Source organism: Eulemur rufifrons, chromosome 7, assembly GCF_041146395.1.
Source record: "Eulemur rufifrons isolate Redbay chromosome 7, OSU_ERuf_1, whole genome shotgun sequence".
Taxonomy (NCBI): Eukaryota; Metazoa; Chordata; class Mammalia; order Primates; family Lemuridae; genus Eulemur; species Eulemur rufifrons.
Window position 1 is genome coordinate 222,064,360 of NC_090989.1, and position 17,155 is coordinate 222,081,514.

The 17,155-nt window shown below is 37.4% G+C and overlaps 2 protein-coding genes across 22 annotated transcripts in view; both read left to right on the plus strand.

Moving 5' to 3' along the window:
- The window catches only part of TRPM3 (transient receptor potential cation channel subfamily M member 3), a 797,388-nt gene that overhangs the window by 499,022 nt on the left and 281,211 nt on the right, over positions 1–17,155 (plus strand). For 2 of the 21 annotated variants that reach the window (XM_069476426.1, XM_069476427.1), the window contains exon 1: positions 12,623–12,701. The exons of the other annotated variants lie outside the window; for them this stretch is intronic. The gene's annotated coding sequence lies outside the window, so the exon portion shown is untranslated. Of the gene's footprint in view, positions 1–12,622; positions 12,702–17,155 lie in introns of those variants that run through there. 21 annotated transcript variants of the gene reach the window in all.
- LOC138387214 (large ribosomal subunit protein eL39-like) lies at positions 679–880 on the plus strand. The gene has a single exon (XM_069474124.1). The coding sequence runs from the start codon at positions 696–698 to the stop codon at positions 849–851; it is 156 nt and encodes a 51-aa protein (XP_069330225.1). The 5' UTR covers positions 679–695; the 3' UTR covers positions 852–880.

Genomic DNA, 17,155 nt, shown 5'->3' on the forward strand with positions numbered 1-17,155 from the left:
AATTATCACATGTACCCAGAAAATATGTACATCTAATATGTACTAATAAATTTAAAAATAAAAGAACAGATTAAAAACACTGGTAGGTCATTAAAGAAAAGAATTCAGGGTTGTCATCATGTTTATCAATCCTGACCACAGTCCCTTGTGAAGTAACCAGAGATAGGCAGTATTCTTTGTTGGCAAAAGAAGAAACTGAGACAATGGCACAATTTGTCCCCCAGTCATACATAGTCGAGAAGACAAGCAGGCTACCACTTCACCTCTCTGCTCTATTCAAGTCCAGGGAAGAGAGGACTGTAAGGACAGAATCACTAATTGAGTGATTGAGAATACCACTTAGATATTCTCCAAGTTACTTGTATTGATCCCTGACACAAAAGCCCAAGTAGATAGTAACAATGTCATGCGGAACTCACCAATGAGGTCTTAAATGTTAGCTAATGAGCAGAGCAGTTCAGATGTGCATCTAAGAACACACAGACAGGGAGCCACAAAATTAAGCTGAACAAAGCATTTTAGGATTTTGTCCTCAAATTTATGGACTAATTAATCATTTAAACCTGTCCAAGGTGCACGCAACTATATGCTCACGCAAATACCAACTAAAATCAACCCATTTAGATTTCTGTTAGCAAATTTTTATTGTTTTGATGTAGAAAATGCAGAATTTGTCCCGTTGACTCTCCCTCGCCATGTCTTCTCACAAGACTTTCAGAATCAAGAGGTTTCTGGCCAAAAAGCAGAAGCAAAATCGTCCCATTCCCCAATGGATTCGTATGAAGACTGGCAATAAAATCAGGTACAATTTCAAGAGGAGACACTGGAGAAGAACCAAGCTGGGTCTATAAAGATTGCCCATGATATAATGGCATGCATATTTATGCTGTATCAAGGTCACTATCATCTTACCATATCAAGTTGGAAATGTCACTAATATCCGGACAGACACATTTCATTGGGAAAAGTGATTTTTCTCTTTGTTTATATGCTCTGTACTAATAAGCTGGTTCAGTAATAAATATGTGAGACCTTTTGTTTTTTAAAAAAAAAAAAAAAGAAAATGCAGAATTTTCTCTTTGGGTAAGACAAAAGCTAACAAAGACCATCATTTAAAAGCTACCTAAGCGATAAAATCCGATCTTCTCTATTATTTTGAATTGTGTTGTCTAAACTTACTTTTAAGATACTCTGCATCAGCCTGTATTTTCTAAGGCTTGGGAAATCTTGAGCAAAGAGGAAGGTATAACATGTGATCTAAATTCGGTGAGAAAACATAATTGATGGGCAATTATACTATTTAACAAATGGCTGACTTTAAATGACATCCACTGAAATTAAGAAAAGATTTTTGTATTATGCCCCAAAAATAGCATTTGAAAATCTAAAGCTTCCCTAAGACTTTTTTCTTAGACCATAAAATAGTAATTTGAAGTCCCAGACATTCAAGAATGACAGTGTGGACACATTATCCTTCAAATGAGTTAATAGGCTATAATGCCCACAGAACGAAGGGTAGAGGTTTAATACATTTTTATGTGTTTTAGAGCACGTTATCTGTAACACAGAATTTGTAAATTCAAAACTTGGAATGTGTCTACCAGATTCTAAAATAAAAAGCACATGTCTGTATGTGTGTGTACATGCAGGGTGCGTTGCACATATGAGTCAATGTAATCACTCAGTTCAGTGGCAATACTTTAACACTGACAGTTACATTTTGCCCAGTATTTTAAGGCTTGACAGTTTCACAAATGCAGAACACGTTAGGAAAATATTCTAATGGAGCAAGGTGTTCCATTCATGAATATCTTAAAGAACGCTCCATCCACAGTTGAATGATCTATTTTCTTGATAACTGTACAATACTATCCATTATTTTAACAAATGTTTATTGGGGTTTTACCAGGTGCCAGGCCCTTGGGGTTAGGGGAGAAGGCTAAAATGTAATAGACATGATCCCTGTCCTAAATGAGCTTAGAGAATAGCAGGAGGATATAGGATAACTGTATAGTATTAATTGGGATAGAAAGTGTTAATAGACAGGAGAAAGAACAAAGTGCTTGGAAGCTCAGGATAGGCAACAAACACTTTCTTTCGTAAAGATTTAGGAAAAACAGGGTGAGAAAGGAAAATTTAAGCTAACTCTTAAAAAGTAGAAAATACAAGAACAGGTAATTAAATTGAAACCACCTCCCTGAAGTTATGGAAATAGGGAAGGACAAAAGTTATTGAATTCAATGAAATGCAACAAAAATCATTTAAGTGCCTACTCTATACTAAGAGAAACAACCATGTCCCAGGCCCAACTCAACTACCTCTCTCAGCCAAAACCGGTCTTCCATCTTCTGAGCACCCCTGACTTGTGTCTCTACATCTCTGTGTCACTATATCCCTGTGTTCTGCTTTCAAGCTCTGTGACATTGAACCAGTAGCTTACCCTCTCTGGCTTCAGTGTCCTTACCTGCAACATGAGCATAATAAAAGCACTACTTCACAAGTTTGTGAGGAAGTCCAAATTTGTTAATACATGAAAATAAGTAGGCCAATGCAGGGTATATTGCAAGGGCTATAATTATTAAATATTATTGTAGCTTTTACTGCATCTGATTGATTTCCCTCCAGAACAGTGTTTTTCCAACTTTAATGTAAAGAAATCATCTGGGGATCTTATAAAATGCAGGGCCGATTCAGTTGGTCTGGGGTGGGGCCTCAGAATCTACATTTCTAGCAAGTTCCCAGACACTCTAATGCTTCTGGCCCATGCACTATACACTGATTAGCACCCTCTGGCTCACAGACTGTACTGGCCCACAAGCCGTTTGTGAGTGACAAGAGTACAAAAATTAAGAATAACCATTTAGAAACTTATATAGCAATTTCCCATTGCCACAGAATCCAAGTGCATGATCATTTTATGGCATTTTACAAAATTACCAATTTGTAACAGATTGAAAATTAAAAACAAACAAAAAAAGATTCTTTACCACAAATCATTTGAGAAACACTATTCTAGAATACAGCATAAACTTAAAAGCAGATACAAGGACTTTGTAAACATTTGTGTCTCCTTAGAAACTAAAAGAGCTTTGCACAGTTTGGTTTCCAACAGATATTTTTAAATGCGTGAGTGGATTAATTAAAAAATAAGTGAATACAGCTCTGATTGCCCATTTTCAAATTCTCCATGTAGTAACTTAGGTTGGAGCTCCAGGTCGATCAACCTTAATGACTTACAATTAGCAACTCCACAGCTAAGCTTCTGTTTACCTTTTATTCATAATGATTGCTTAAAGAATTCTGCATTAGAACTGTCAGCACAGTGAAGTGTTTCCTCTACCTGGTGTTCTCCTGTGAGGTATTAGATTTGTACGTTTGTAAAAATGCATGCCCATTTTCATAATAATTCACTTTCAAACAATTAACATTGGGATCTAAAGTAAGATAAGGTGTATATACACATGTGGGTGAATACGAGTCCCATATTTCATCACTGTTCTTCATCTACTATGGCCTGAAGTAGAGTCAGCAGTTAACAATGATGTACACAGCAGTGTTCCATGTGGTACTCAAAGAAAAAAAGTAAAAGGGAAAAGAAATAATTGTTCATACGAAAGAAACATGTTATTTGGGGGGGGCCAACTAGTACTATATCATATGCCTTCATCAGTGATGACAGTTTTAATGAATAGTCATAAATAGTGTTCTGATATAGACAGATCCCAGAGTCAGGAATTTCACAGGGGTGTGTGTGTGTGTGTGTGTGTGTGTGTTATCATTTTTCTTTTGCAGTAATATCACCAGCTAGAAACAAAGTATCATTTTCCAGGAAGAAGTTAGTTTTCTACTAAATATTGAAGGAACCTAAGATCTCTTGCAAACTTAGGGTATGAGGTTTAAATTGACAGACAAATAAGTACACTTGGTCTCTACTCCATGATTTCTCAGTGATTAATGACTTTATAATTACCTTACTTCCAAAATAGTATCACACTCATCCTTCATGTGTAAAACAGGAAACTTTAGGATAAATCACATTATCAAATAAAATAAATTTGTAGAGAACTTTCAGTTCCCTGGAGAGTGATGCTTCTGATATTGCTACTTAGAAACATTTACTTTTGAAATATCAAGTTTCCCATGATTTTCCCCCCAAACCCCCACCCTAGGTTGTGAATATTACTTGCTTCAACAAATAGCATTCAAATTAAAAACTAACTTATAACATGGTATTTTTTACTCTACTATCTTTTTATTTGGAGCAGTTGAGGATCTGAAAGAAGTTTGTGGCTGGAGGTAGTGAGTGAGTTGGGTCAACCTGGCACAGAGTTTGGAGACGTGAGCTGGGATGTAACTATGAAAGGACTCTGAGACCCATGAAGGAGTCTGGATTCTGTTCTAGAAGTAATAGGGAACCATTGAATGATTTTGTGGTGGGGGAGTTGAAATGCCATGAGCTAATTCATCATTTTAAAAGATAATCAGTAAAACTGTTCTGTATGGCAATGATGGATAGCTGACATTATGTACTTGGAAAAACTCATAGAACTGTACTATGCAAAGAGTGAACCGTAATGTAAACTATGGATTTTAGTTAAGAATAATAATAATAATAATGTATCAATGTAACAATAATGTGTCAATTTCTCAATTGTAACAAATGTACCACACCAAGGCAAGATGTTAAATAATAAGGGAAATTGTGGGGAGGGATGGAAGGAGGGAGTAAATGAGACTGTATTTTCTGTTCAATTTTTTGTAAACCTAAAACTGCTCTAAAAAATAAAGTCTATTAATTAAAGGGGAAAAAAAGGTAACTTGTTGCTGGGAAAAGAATGGATTTGGGGAACCAAGTAAGAAGCCAGAATAGTATTCTTTTAAAAATTAGCATAGCTTCTCTCAGAAGAATCTTGCTATCAGAAATTCATTTTGGCATCAAATATTTTATTTTTATATTGAAAACTTTGTTAATTTTTATACATCAAAACATTTTTAATTGACACATAATACTCATACATATTTATGAGGTATACAGTGATGTTGTGATACATATAATGTATAGTGATCCTACTAAAATTCTTCACACTTACTTTTGAATTTATATTCATTTCTATGTGCATTAAATTTAAATTAATGTATTTACAGAAAGTTAATATATGTATTAGCATCTTCTAGGACCTAAAATCTTCCAGAGATATTTTAAGTTAACATACTAAGGTAAGAATAAATCAGTAAGTTACAGGCTTTGGTAGTGAGTTGTAAGGAAAGACATCGGCAATATTTTGAAGCTAAGCCTAATAACCTTGAACAACCTTAAAACTGTAATATTAGAGCAATATAACCAGAGGCTGAATTTATTCGGGTGGCTTTATTTTCTACCTAACAATCTAGTAACTTGACAGAGAAATATGACTGTCAGACAGAAACGCATTTATGCTGCATTAACTTAATGCCTAATAATTTTTCATTTCCAAAGAGTAATAGGAATAGCGTTACATTTATATTGCTGGGGTTTGTCTGCTTGTAAGTTGCTTCTGATGATACAAATGGGATTGATTTGTTTTCAGTCCCTCCAGTTAAATAATTCTTGATTGTTAGTTAAAAAAAAAAAAATTTACAAACCATGGGCAGTCTCTGCGTATTCTGACCTGAATGCTGATCAAGATTTGATTTATCATTTGGTAGGGGATGAAGGCAAGTGAATACCAAGTTCTGCTCTTGAAAACTCTCTCAATGGCAGAGCTAGAAATGCCAAGTTGTTAATGAATTGTAATAATGTCTTAATATTTGAAGTCTTATTGAAATAGAATTTTGCACATGTGTAAAATTGCTCAACCAGGAGCATTCTTGAAAATGACTGGAGTCTAGTGAGAATTCTTTCAGGGATTATTTATTAATTCAAATCTCCTTATGTGCTTTGTGCTTAGTAGACACAAAACTTTGTGCTTAGTAGACACAAAACTTTGTGCTTTGTACATTTTTGTTTCTTTAGTTATCAAAAGAATAATAGTTCCATGAATTTGTAAAAATTAAAATTTAAAAAATCTCTTATTTTCAGAAAACTTCTGTGCCTAACTTTGTACACAACAATGAGGGAGCCAACAACAAACCTGTGAGGTTCTGATGCCCAGAACCCTGACTCTAAGAACTGGGGCTGACCTTGAAGATCGCTAAGATTAAGTCACTCCCCCAAGGTCACACGCCTACTTGTCAACAACTCATGGCTAGGATACATACCTTCAGACGCCTCAGTCACGCTTCCAGCAGGTTCTGCCTTCCTAGTGCTTTGAATGGATAAAGAAAATAGGGATTTCAAAAATAAAATCCTACAGCTAAATTTAAGTCTGTACCTGGTGAGGATAAAGAATTTGACCTTAGAATTAAAATCACCCCTTGAATAAAATAAATCAGTATTTCTACCCAGAATACTTTAAAGTAGTTAGGAATGATGATAAAGAAAATAAAAATAATAAAAATTAAAATATATATATATAGAGAGAGAGGCTGAGAGAGACTATGATTTCCTTGTAGTTAACCCAGATGTGACAACTCTACTATAAGTACTACTGCAGCTATTTATCCATTCTCACCTTCTGCTTTTCTCAGCATCTTTGTCCTTCCAGGGCAAAAGAGGTGAACAATATTCAAATAGCCTGTGAATCTACAACATTACCTGTCACATAAATTCCACATTTCTACCTAACAAAATTGTTCCAATGTTATGACTCAGCAGATTTCTTTGGCTCCTAATAAAATCAGAATGGTGCTGGAATAAGTTGTGGAAGATAAACAGAATTGAGGACTTAAAGGATGATATTATGTTGCTCTAGCTCTGAATTTCCTTTACAGAAAACAAAGTTCTATTTCCCAACACCATAGCCTCCATGAATGTAGAAAACCCTCCATTCACTAGGTGCTCAGTGAAGCTATCACAGTGATGTTGTTTCTATGAAATGATCCACCATTTAAAATTTCCTGGCCCATGAGGACAACATGAAACCTCAATCTTATGGTATTTTTTGGTCATAATCTTTTCTTTCATTTCCTCCATCTTCAAGTAAAATTTATCCCATTCTTATTTTTTTAAGATATATACCAGTTTCATAGGGTCAACACTACTGCTGTTATGTTTTTTGGCTAACAAAGGCAGTAAAGTCTCTAAGCATATGTGTGTGGCTTTTAAGTTTTAAAGTCATGTGTGTAGACACAGCTATTGTATTGAAACAGATGGCTAATGCTTGACCATAAGTAGGATACTTTTGAAATAAAAACCTACGTCCTTATTTCAGTTTTTCCTCATAGTCTTTTAAGCTTGATGTAGTGTGCATATTTTTATTAAGAATAGAATGACTAAAATGTACTTATTCTGCCACAAAGAAGAAAAACATCATTCAGCATTCCTAAAATCAGATTATAAGGGATGCAGGGCTCTCACCACCCTAATGGAAGCAAAAGAGCTTTGGGTTCATCAGGCTAAGCCTAAGGCTGATATATAACTTTGGCATGATGTTCAACCTCTATAGGCCCCAGTTTCTTATTTGCATACTGGAAATTTATTATTATCTACCTTCCAGAGTTATTGTGAAGATTGCACGAAATTCTATATGCAAAAGCATTCTGTGAACTGTAGAATACTTTACAAATATAATGTATTATTGCCAAGTGATGATTAATTATGTCATAAGGAAGAAACAAATTTCCAAAGAAACATGAAGATATATTTTAAAATTCTTTATGAAAATGCCTATGTAGAATGACCATTCTACATAAAAATTCTGAATACATTTAAGTGTAATTTACACAGAATGACCTATTGGTAAAAGATAAGTTTCATTTATAATTGTAAAGCATAATTTATAGAATCTTTTCCCAACCAGGTGATAAAAATAAAAATTAACTTTATGTTAAGGTATATATGATTTAAGTTTAGAGGCTATGAAGTAAACTGTAGTACAATTTCAGTCCACAAAAATATTATTCACCTAAAGGTGAAATTTAGGAAGGAGGAACTGATGTTCCCTTAGAAACATGTTAAAAATGGAAGAAGGAAGAAGGGAGGTGTCCTTGGCGAAGCTACAAAACACTAGTTATACCATAATTCTGTAGACGTAGAGTTTTGTATATTTGCCATGGAAAGTGGCAACGTCTGATTATACATATTGAAATATGAATAAAATGAAAGGCCAGCCAAGCCCCTCAAAGGACACAATGCTTTATGCAGAGTTTGGAACAACAGAGAGGTGTGCGCCAAAGTGCAGCAAGAACCTAGTGTTCCAGATGAAGGGACAACATATTCGAAGGTTGACAAGCATAGAACAATGTGGCATATTAGGGGAACAATCAATAATTTGGTTTGCTGGAGCATAAGTGTGTGAAGGTTTGTAGAGAAATGAAGAGATCTGAATAAAGATACTTCCAGAGCCAGACCCTGAAGGCTTTAAATGGTGAGCTGACCATGCTGGGGATGGGGGCGGAGGGGGGGCACTGAAGGGTATTGATCAGGGGATGGCACAATTGATTGTTTTAGAAAAAAACATGCTGATGGCAGTGTGCTCTGGAGGCAGCTGGCTTTGTCATGGTCCTCTAGCATTGTTTACGTTTATAGATCAATGGCAACTCTAAATATTAGAGAACACAATAGATTCATTTTCATGTGTTAGAATAAAAGCAAGCAGGCTAAGGGCCATTTAAGAGGGTCTGGTCCTGTGTTTCTCAGCCTTCAGTCACTTTTGTGACACCATCATGATTTTCTCTTATCTACAAATCATTTTTATTCAAATCTGTTAAATATTGAGGGGCTCATTTTTTCACAACTCCAAAAAGGAGAAATTATATCCTTAAGCAATAGTACTTATTAAGTTGCAGGTTTATCGATCCCTTGTACATTATATATTAACATAAACCCAACTTAAAAGAAAAATGCTCATCTGGTTACCACCGTAAAACCCCTGCTTTGGGAAACACTGGTTGACCTGATGCCATCATTTTCCAGGTGAGGAATTGATGTGCAGGGAAATCAGATGATTTGCCCAAGTCCTCAGTGTGCCACCGTCCTAGATGCTGGGGCAACAGCAGTAACAGAACAAAATCACTGCCCTTGGGAACTTACATGCTATTTGGGGACACAAACAAAAAACAAACACACAAAGACATGGCATAATGCCAGGTAAGCTGAAGGGCTATGAGGAAAATAGATGGAAGTAAAGGAATAAAGAATGACACATGGTACCTTTAGATAGCATGGTCTAGAAAGACGTCTGAGCCATCCAGATGTGTTGAGGTAGTGAGTTATGGTATAGCTGAAGATGGAGCTGTCTAGGTCCAGGAATAATGGGAACAAAGACCCCTAAAGGAGAACTTACCTGAAATGCTTGAGGAAGAGCAAAGACAAGTTAGTGGTGATACCATGAAAGCCTGATTTTTAAGACCATTGTCACCCACTCCCTTGACATCCCATCATTCACCTCTTTTTTCTATGCCAGAGAATGACCAACACACACCAATTCTAGCTCACCCCCTGTTTTATTGGAACAGAGCCATGCTCATTTGTTTATGTGTTGTCTATGGCAGAATTGAGTATCAATTCAGAGCCTCTATGGCCCACAAAGAGCCTAAAATATTCACGACCTGGCCCTTTGCAGAAAATGTTTGCCAACCCCTACTTTATATCATGCCCCTTGTTGCTGTTGTTGTTGTTGTTGTTGTTGTCAAATTTGGACATCACAGAAAAAAATGCTTTGGACATCTTTATGATAATGAATATGCATTTTCCTTGTCAAAAATCTAGTTTATACTGGTAGAAAATCTGATTTTACTTTTTAAAAATTAAGTTGTATACCAATAGAAACGTTTTAGTATATTCTCTTCAGCTGTAATTATTCTTTAATGATGAATTGGGAGAATAAGGTATCTGCCATGGTATTAAGATAGGAGTGAAAAACAACTACACTTAGCTTATGCTTGTGGTTTCCTCTTATTAGTATTCAGATTATACTCTCTCTAAACTACATCTGAAATAGACTGTAATGTTCCCTGTCGGGAATTGCATTGTTGGGTGATGCACAAGATTTTAAAAACATCCACATGGACAGTGTAGCCCAGAGCTACAAGTCTCTTCGGAGCTAATTACTGTCTTAAATCAAAGAGTCCTGAAGATTATCTGCAACCTCCTATGAAAAAATTGCAGCATTGACTTCACCTGGGGCTTCCTTTTTCACTTAAACAGAATGCCCAGGGTTCTGGTCGCAATATTTTTGTCTTTGGTGTAACGTTCATGGAAGGTGCCTCATATTCTATTCCCTACTGAATATTTATTTCTCTTTAGAATGGAAAAAATAAGCAAAAACAAAAACAAAACACAGGTAAGACTAGAAAGAATAGGGTAAAAATAATACATGGGCAATACCTAAGGACTGAGTATGTATGTAATTGAACTCAAGATTTAAAGTAATTCAGATGAAGGGTTGGAGTAGTATCTAGCAAAGAAGGAAGTTGAGAAAACCAAATTTTTAAAACGTATCTTGCATTGGGAAGATTATCTACAACCAGTTTGTTTAGTCTCAGGACACACTACAGCCTCCTAGCTCGGTGTGTCTTTCAGGTGTTTGCCCACTAGCTCTGCTCGCCCTGCCCCACTCCTCCCTCTCCAGAAAGCTCACCCTGCACATTATACAACTTTCTTTTCCAGATCTTTTCCACTGAGCCCCCTATCTTTTCACTGAATTCTCCTTCCTTGGTCCCTTCCTGAACTACTCATTCCTGATCACCTCCTATTATCATAAGGTAGAACTTGACAGTTGGGAAAAAAGATTTTCTGACTACAAATTTATGGTTGCAGGAGAAAACTCTGGAAAACATGGAAAAGCAAAAGGAACAAAATAAAAATCAGCCACAGTTACCGCCTTAGAATATTTCCTCCCTATAGTCTCTAGATCTATTTAAAATTTGGAATTTTTCTGCACTTAATTGTTTTATGGCCTGCTTTTTTTCATATAACAACATGAAAATGTTTATTTCTCTGTGTAACTAAGTCTTCTGAAACCTTATGATGATCACAAAATGGCAGGAAATAGTTTATTTAGCCTCCTATTGATGCACTTTTCATTTGTTTCCCGTTTTTCGGTATTATAAATAATGCTGCAGTGAACATCTTTGTGGGCTTACATTTCTGATGGTCCCTTTGGAATAAATGGTTAGGAGTGTTAAAGCTGCACAGAAGGAAGGGCACGTGTGTTCTGGTCACCACGTGTTCTGTAGCCAGCTCACGAAGACAGGCAAAAAGACTCCATCGTGTGTTTACTGAGCAAGCTCAGGCTGACGTCACATTTGGGTGTTGCTTATTGTAATGTTTCCTCAGTTGAAAGTGACTAGGTCGTTCATCGTCCCTTGTCCCTGGGGAAACCTTGGTAAATGAGAGAAAAGAAAACCTGGGAGTTTGAAGGAGATGAATCCTGGAAGAAGCAGAAAGGCAAACAGGTGGCTCCCACGACCTAATCTGAGCCTGAAATAACTCGTTCCGTTCCCACTGTAATTCTCATTGAGGGTCCACATGACACATGACACAGAAGGTTATGAAAAAAGTAAAAATCCAAGCCCCATGGCCCTCACCGATTTTCAGTCCACAAGACTCACGACAAGGAAGAATATCTGTCACCCCTCAGCTCTAACGTCTGTCTGTGGGACAAGATAAGTCCTTTGGGGATGAAGTGCTCATATATTCATTTTTTTAAAAAGTATTTTTCCCTTGTTGAAATTTGGGCTCTTTTCTTTCTCAGTTTGTTCACTTACTTAGTTAAGAACAACTATTATCTAAAAAATTCACTCCTGGATGATATTTGAAAGAGTCTTTTCTATGACTGAGCACCAGCTGAATCTCTCAGTTGGGCCACCCCAGATAAACATGCTACTTTCAGTCTGCATCCATGTGCTATAGTGGTCACAGCTCATCTGTCTTTAATTAAAAAAAAGCAGGGAGTGTAGCTTTCTAATCGTATATTGGCAATTGTCGAGGATGAGAAGTTAGATCAGATAAGTTTTATTACTGACATTTTAGAAATCGTGGAAGGTCCCTGGCAAACTCCAGCTTTATTCTTCTTGGGCTCATGGTCAGAGACCAAAATATTCTTTTGAGACTCTCAGAGTTTTTAGCAGTTCCTCTTTAAAGAAATGCTATCATTCCATTCTTTGGGGACGGTGGAACAATGCCGCTTGTGTGCTCAAACCACTCAGAGCATTAATACACTGTTTCTTTAGAAGGATTTGCTTTCCAAAGTTGAACTTTCAGAACTCAGAACACCTTATCACACTTTCACAAGCTTTCTCTCTGAAAATGGAAAGAGAAAAAGGGAGGGGGGAGCCTGTTAGGACTTGTGCCAGTTAAATCCGATCTCTCCGGGGATTTGTTTTTCTTCTGGCGTCAGATTAGATGTTCAAATCAAGCAGTGTTTGAGGGCTGGGAGGGAATGTCCATGGGATTCTTAGTGAGGCTAATCCCGAAGCAGCACATTCCAAGGGGCTAATCTGCCCAAGTTCATTGCTTACTTGAAACGTCTCTTGGGGGAAGAGCCGGGCAAGTGACTTTTTTTCCAGTGGGCGGTCATAAGAGCATTATTAACGGGATGGCCAGCCCAGCCGCAGCAAAATGAAAGCAACAGGAGCTGCTCGGGGGACTGCCTTTGCCAGCACCCAGAGTCAGTGGTCAGGTAAAATGATTTCAGCTAACTTTTCTCTTGTTCGACTTCTCACTGTTGGATCTGGGGACCTAGAGGAAGACCAAAGACTAACACCCAGCGAGGTGTTGGGGGACAGGGCAAAATGAGCATATGCATTCAGTACCTTTGGGTCTTTGGTGTTTTGTTCTGATGAAGACAGGGTATACGTGTGAAACAAGAGAGTGTGGCAATGAGAAGCATGGTGAAATGTTCCTTGTAATTTGTTCCTATGAAGTTAGTGGACTCTATTTTCTAATCTTGCGATTACTAGTCTGGTTTGTTCTCCTTCTGTTAACTTGCCCTGCTAAAGAGGAGATCGCAGTGGCACTTTCCAAGGCTTTTTGGAGACAGGTTTAACGCACACTCTGTGTATGTACTTGTAAACCATTCCGACCTAGAGATGTTCTTGATTCTGTAGCTGGTGGGGACTGCATAGTAAAAGGATTCAAAGTATTTTGGGGACTGTCGGTAGCAGAGACTTTGTAAAAAAAAGAGTGGAAACTTGCTTAAATGAAGTGACTTATTTTTTTTCTTTATAAAGCATTATTTATAGATATTTTTGTTTCTATCATTTTGATGCTTTATTGACTGTATATTTAACTTTCAAAATTAGTAGTTGCTTTATTCCTCAAGGGTAATCATTATACTTTGTTCAGTGTGAGTGTCCTCATTTTTGTTTTGAATATGATGTCTTTTAATTATTAGCCTTTGAAAAACACTTCCCTATTACGCATCACACACCACCGGTAACTCAGACAGGAAAGAAAACAGCCCTTCACAAACTCAGTCGCGGTTATGTGACCATTCTACCTTTAGAAAAGAACATGCAAAAGTGATTTTTCTAGGGCCTGTAGACGCCGTCTTTCCTAAGAGTACATGAGACGTCCTAAGCATATTTTAAAAGAAAAGATTTTAGGGCACAATGTCTGTTAAAGTTTTCTATTTGGAGAGAATGAAAGGATCAGCTAGAAACGCAGCATGTCAAAACTATTTCATGCTTTCTAATAATGAGGATAACCATTCTGGACTAACTTGGTTGGATGTTGAAGCAAAGTATAATGCTTCATGCAGAGTAGTTCAAAGCCTTTGAACAAAAGAAAAGGAAATCAGGTAAGGGAGCAAGTTAAACCATGATTATGCATCAAATATGCCCTCTCAAAGAAGATAATTTAAAAAATCTATTATCTGTTCGCACAGATTAAAGACCTCAATAAAAACACGCTAAAGCAAAGGCCACAATAGAGCATAGTAAATTACGCATGCTGTTTTGTAGAATTCCTAGTTCACGTGTTATACGTGCATTCTTTATATTATATATTATACTTTCCTTCTCAAAAAAAGAATCCAATTTAACTATAACTGATGAAAAGATTTTTTTAATGTTATGTTTCTCTTTTTTTTTCCTCTCCCAATTTCCTGTGCCTTAGCAAGGGAAATGGTTAATCTGCTAAAAATAAGAAATAGAAACTGTATCCTCAATCTTTTTGCTAACAATGAGGTAGCTTTCCCCTTTTGAGAGGTAATTAAGTTGCCAAACTGTACACAAGTCAAATTACTTTATATTTAAAGGCTAGCAAACAAGTTGGCACTCCATATGTAGTAATTCTTAGCACACACCATCTGACTAAAACTTCCAGGGCCTTCCAAGTGGACTCTGGGATCCGTGAGCAAGATAAATAAGGAAGGTGTCCTTGAAAAGTTTAATCCATTTGTCATGGCCTCCCATGACTCCTAAAATTAGGAGTCTTGTGATTACATGTGTTTTCTGTAGCCATCATAATGGCTTTACTTCTTTCTCCTAGTCTGATGTCTTCCTGACGTCCTGGCCTCATCCTTTACCCCAGGGAGAGAGGAAGAACCGATGACAGAGTTTTCATTAATGCACATTTGAGGACCGGAAGGGGGGAATGAGGAGAAAGATGCAAGCGTGAACTAGTTCTAAGACAAGTCCAGCTCTGTCCAAATGCCAGGGTATTCCTGGGCACGCTCAGGTGGCATTGCCCTTACCAAGGGTATTTAATATCAATAACACCTAATGTGGAGGAGCAGTTCAGCAGAGTGGGTACGAATGTGAACTCTGGAGTCAGACTGCTAACTTCAAACCTTGGCTTTAGAACTTACTTGCTGCATCTCTCTGCCTCAGTTTCTTCATTGGTAAAATGGATATAATAACAGCGCTTCCCTCACAGAGTTCTGATGAGGATGCATGGAGATAATACACGTATGGCACAAGTCCAAGCACAGAGCATGCCCTTACTAAATGTTAGCCATTGTTGTCACCTACTGAGCTCCTACTATGGGCCAGGTACTTTATCTGAATCGTCTGGTGTGATTATCACAACAACTCTTCAAAGTAACTATGATTATACACATGTTAGAGATGAGGTTCAGAGAAATTAAATAACTTTTCTATCTTCCTTGTTAGTGGCCAACCAGGCCTTCTGGGAACCTACCATTTCCAACACAAAGGAAGATCAGTTCAGGTCAGGTTTGCTACAGCAATTTCATAGTTCCCTCATCTGAATCTTCATCTGAACTTTTAGCACCAGAATCAACCCAGGAAGAGTCCCTTTTCTTGGAGTGAAAGCGTGGTACTCCAAAATAATAACACGATGTGTTAGATATTACTCTTATGCCCATTTTATAGATGAGGAAAATTGAGAATCCAAGAAATTATGTGACTTTCTCCAAGCCACAGAGTTCCCTTCACACCACTTTTTCTAACTGCAAACCTCATACTGTATGCATAATACAGTGTTTCCCACTTTCTCTCAGAGGGTATTGGTCAGCGCTCCCTAAAATTCCCAGGTGCTCCCTCAAAAGATCCTTCTGAATACTGGCCAAAGTGGGACACAGAAAAAAAAAGCACATTCTCCTTTTTTCACTCCCCAAGGTGTAGGAAAAGTTGGTTTCAGATGTCCAGTGAGGAACATTTTACCGTCTTTCTGCCAAGAGATATTATCAATGAAAGTATTCAGTGTCTAGAGAAAATCACAGCCTATGAATAGTTTAGCTTACAGGATTTTTACAAAGATAAAGATTGGTTATCTATGCTGCTAAGCTCATTTCTGTTGCAAAGATATAGCCACTAGTTTTTTCTAGGTTTGAAAAGAAAAGTCTTTGAGAATAGACATTGGGATTTTTTTCATGTTTAGCTGACAAATAAAATTGCAAATGTTACCTTTGTGGTATGAGGATGCAGAGGGCCACCTGGACCCGAGGATCTCTGAGGCAGACTGGGTGCTCCTTTTTTTGGGGACAATGCATGCACACCCAGAAATTATGGACCCGATTGTGGCCACAACTGAAACAGGGTGCCCCTTGACCATTCCTCATGTTGCTACTTGTGAAGTGTGCATTGCCATGACTATTAAACAACTACGACCTTTAGGGCCACACACTTGCATAGACATCCCTTGTGAGAGAGGAGAGAGGGGAGAGACTGAGGGGTTGAGGGCCAACCAGAACTGAGCACAGCTTTTGTAGATATTTGAGTCATTGGTGGAGTCAAGACCAATTATGGCCAACAAATGGGGGCTTGTAACAGTTAACACCAGCCATCGAGACAGACCAAGGAAACAGTTCAGTTGTGCTTTAGCCCTATATATATTCTGAGAGTACGAATTTAGTACTGATGCTGGCTTACAGAAATGATACCACCTAGAAATAACATTACAGGTTGCTCTAGCAATTTCCATCTTAAGTGTTCCTAGAAGGAATCCTTTGAACAGTTTGTTGGATTTCATGGGAGACTCCTCCACTATTTCAGGTGTGGTAAAGAGAAGGGTGAAGGGATGCAGGATGGACGCTGCTTTGGAACAAAGATTGTACGGTTTGCCGGAACATCCTTTGTCCCTGGGGGAACCTAATCTCAGTGGCAGCACTTCTGGGAGGATAGTCCCAACAATGCCCATTCTAAGAAGTTGTATATGCTGTGCTTAAAGGCACGTATGTGAGATGCAAACAGGAAAAATGTGCTATCTTTCTTCCTTCTAAAGACATTACCTGTGAAATTTCGAACTATGAGAAAGACATTTATCTTCCTTATGTTTCCATTTCCTTTTTTTCCCTCTGTACCTAAACACCGCTAATTTGGATTTTAGAAAAATCATGGTGATAGATTAGGGCTTTTGAGTTATGCAATTCCCCTACAATTTCTCTTTCCTTCTACGAGGAAAATCTAATGGAAGTGTCAACCATGAAAGCTTATACTTATTTAGATGTATTTCTTCTCACTACTGAATATTTGTTTTCTATAAGGTTATAACGACACTATTCTATCCCTCCAAATTTATTTTCTCTGCAAATAGTATTGTATTTCTGTCCTTCAAAAATCATTATGAATTTGTGTATGATTCCATCACTAACATTTTTTTTTACTCTGGCCATTTCCTTTAACTTTCAATATTACAATGTTAAATAATCAAATCAGCAGGTTCTGGGAG